The sequence below is a fragment of the Aphanomyces invadans genome, assembly GCF_000520115.1.
Source record: "Aphanomyces invadans strain NJM9701 unplaced genomic scaffold supercont1.23, whole genome shotgun sequence".
In the NCBI taxonomy this organism is placed as follows: Eukaryota; Oomycota; class Saprolegniomycetes; order Saprolegniales; family Verrucalvaceae; genus Aphanomyces; species Aphanomyces invadans.
The window spans coordinates 89,360-90,889 of record NW_008580168.1 but is presented as its reverse complement, the minus strand read 5'-3'; the positions used below and the strand labels follow the sequence as shown (position 1 = coordinate 90,889).

Sequence of the window (1,530 nt, the reverse complement as noted above, 5' to 3'; positions counted from 1 at the left end):
CTACAAGAGAACAGTATGCAGCGTTATTGCGCTGAATGCGCATTCGAACCGAACTTGTGCGTGATCAAGACGCAAAGATGTCCAGTTCACGAAGTGTACTTGTGCACAAAGGCGCATGGCGGCGACCAAACCGTGGTCGCCGAGCACTTGTGCCCCTGGGTTTCTTGGGATTGCTGGGACAAGTTCCACCGCTACTACCAACCCAAGGGACTCTTCAAGGCCAACGGTAAGATCGACCGAGGGAGCGACATCAATAAGGCGAAAAAAAAGAACGAAAGCAGGCCAAGAGCGATGAATTTCCTCGATCTCCTATAGATCAAGAAGCAGGCGGTCGAAGAGCCGGTGGCCGAAAAGGCGGCGGCCGGAGCAGTTCGCCGCACAATGCGGCTTATTGTTTCGTTGCTGCCGCCAACGGCCTACAATAGGTTGTCTTCATGTAAATGAACACGATGTATCGTCAATTTTCCATCTAAGTCCAGTGTCTTCTTGCTTGAACATCGCAGTCCCTGTAAATAGAATATGGAACAAAAGTATTTTTTGCAACAAACTTTAGCACTGAGTGGAACTCGAACCCGCGACTGGCCGGTTCGCGTTCTGACTCTCTAACAGCTACGCCAGTGAACGTGTTCCCATATCGGGCGCTCTAGTTGTAACAGACTAAATTGCATGTGAGTTAGGTATTGTAAAAGTAAGTTAAATTTCACTTTCAAGCTTGTTGTTTGAAATAGGTTACTCTTGTGGGAATCGAAACAGCAACATTTCGATACGAATCCAAACGGTATAACCGCTACACTAAACACCTTGTTCTATTATCGATCGAATGCAGTTCTCATTCATCTGCGATGTGTCTTTGCGCCCGTTGCCAGCGGCGGGCCAGCCGTTGCTCGCGGAAGTCGAGTCGCGTACGGCCCGCCGTCGCCGACAAAGAAAACAAGCCGAATGTCGCCGCCGAGACTTCCCACAGGCATACGCCCCCTATTGGCGTCAAGACATCGGACGAACAGACCCTCAAGGCCGCAGCGTCCGCGAAGGAACCATCGCGGCGATCGGGGCAACGGAGACTACATACAGGACGACAATCGCGGCGATCGGGGCAGCGGCGGTCCCACTTGAGGTGGCTTGGGCGTCGCTGTTGGTGAAAATGGCGGCGGCCTCCCTCGATCGTCCCAAATTGTCAATTGTGGTTGGGACGTACCGGTACCTGCAGCGACGGGCGGCGGCGGAGGATGGGACGTCCCTGTCGGCGGTCGCGTCGTTGTCCTTGGCTCGGCGGCCGCGCCGGTAGAACACCTGGATGCTGCGACCGACTGTGGCGGCGGTGGTGCTGATGTCGTCTCGGCTGCGGCCGCCCTAGACGTTGAAGTAGTGGATAAACCTTCAACGTAGACAGGTATAGTAAAAGTAATATATACTCTCTTACCTTCTTCAATGTCATCTGGTACACTGATTTCCCAGCTGGTGCATGCAATTCGCAGCAACCAAGTACATTACTGCAATGATGTCTGTGTTCTCATTGGCTGCTCTAGCGTT

The 1,530-nt window shown here is 52.9% G+C and overlaps 1 protein-coding gene across 1 annotated transcript; it reads right to left on the bottom strand.

The window, feature by feature from the left end:
* Window positions 1-1,008: 1,008 nt before the first annotated feature.
* Window positions 1,009-1,435, bottom strand: H310_09794 (hypothetical protein; the record flags this gene model as incomplete). The annotated part of the gene is made up of 2 exons (XM_008875956.1): window positions 1,009-1,350; window positions 1,421-1,435. The coding sequence occupies 2 exons, from the start codon at window positions 1,433-1,435 to the stop codon at window positions 1,009-1,011; spliced, it is 357 nt and encodes a 118-aa protein (XP_008874178.1).
* Window positions 1,436-1,530: the final 95 nt, after the last annotated feature.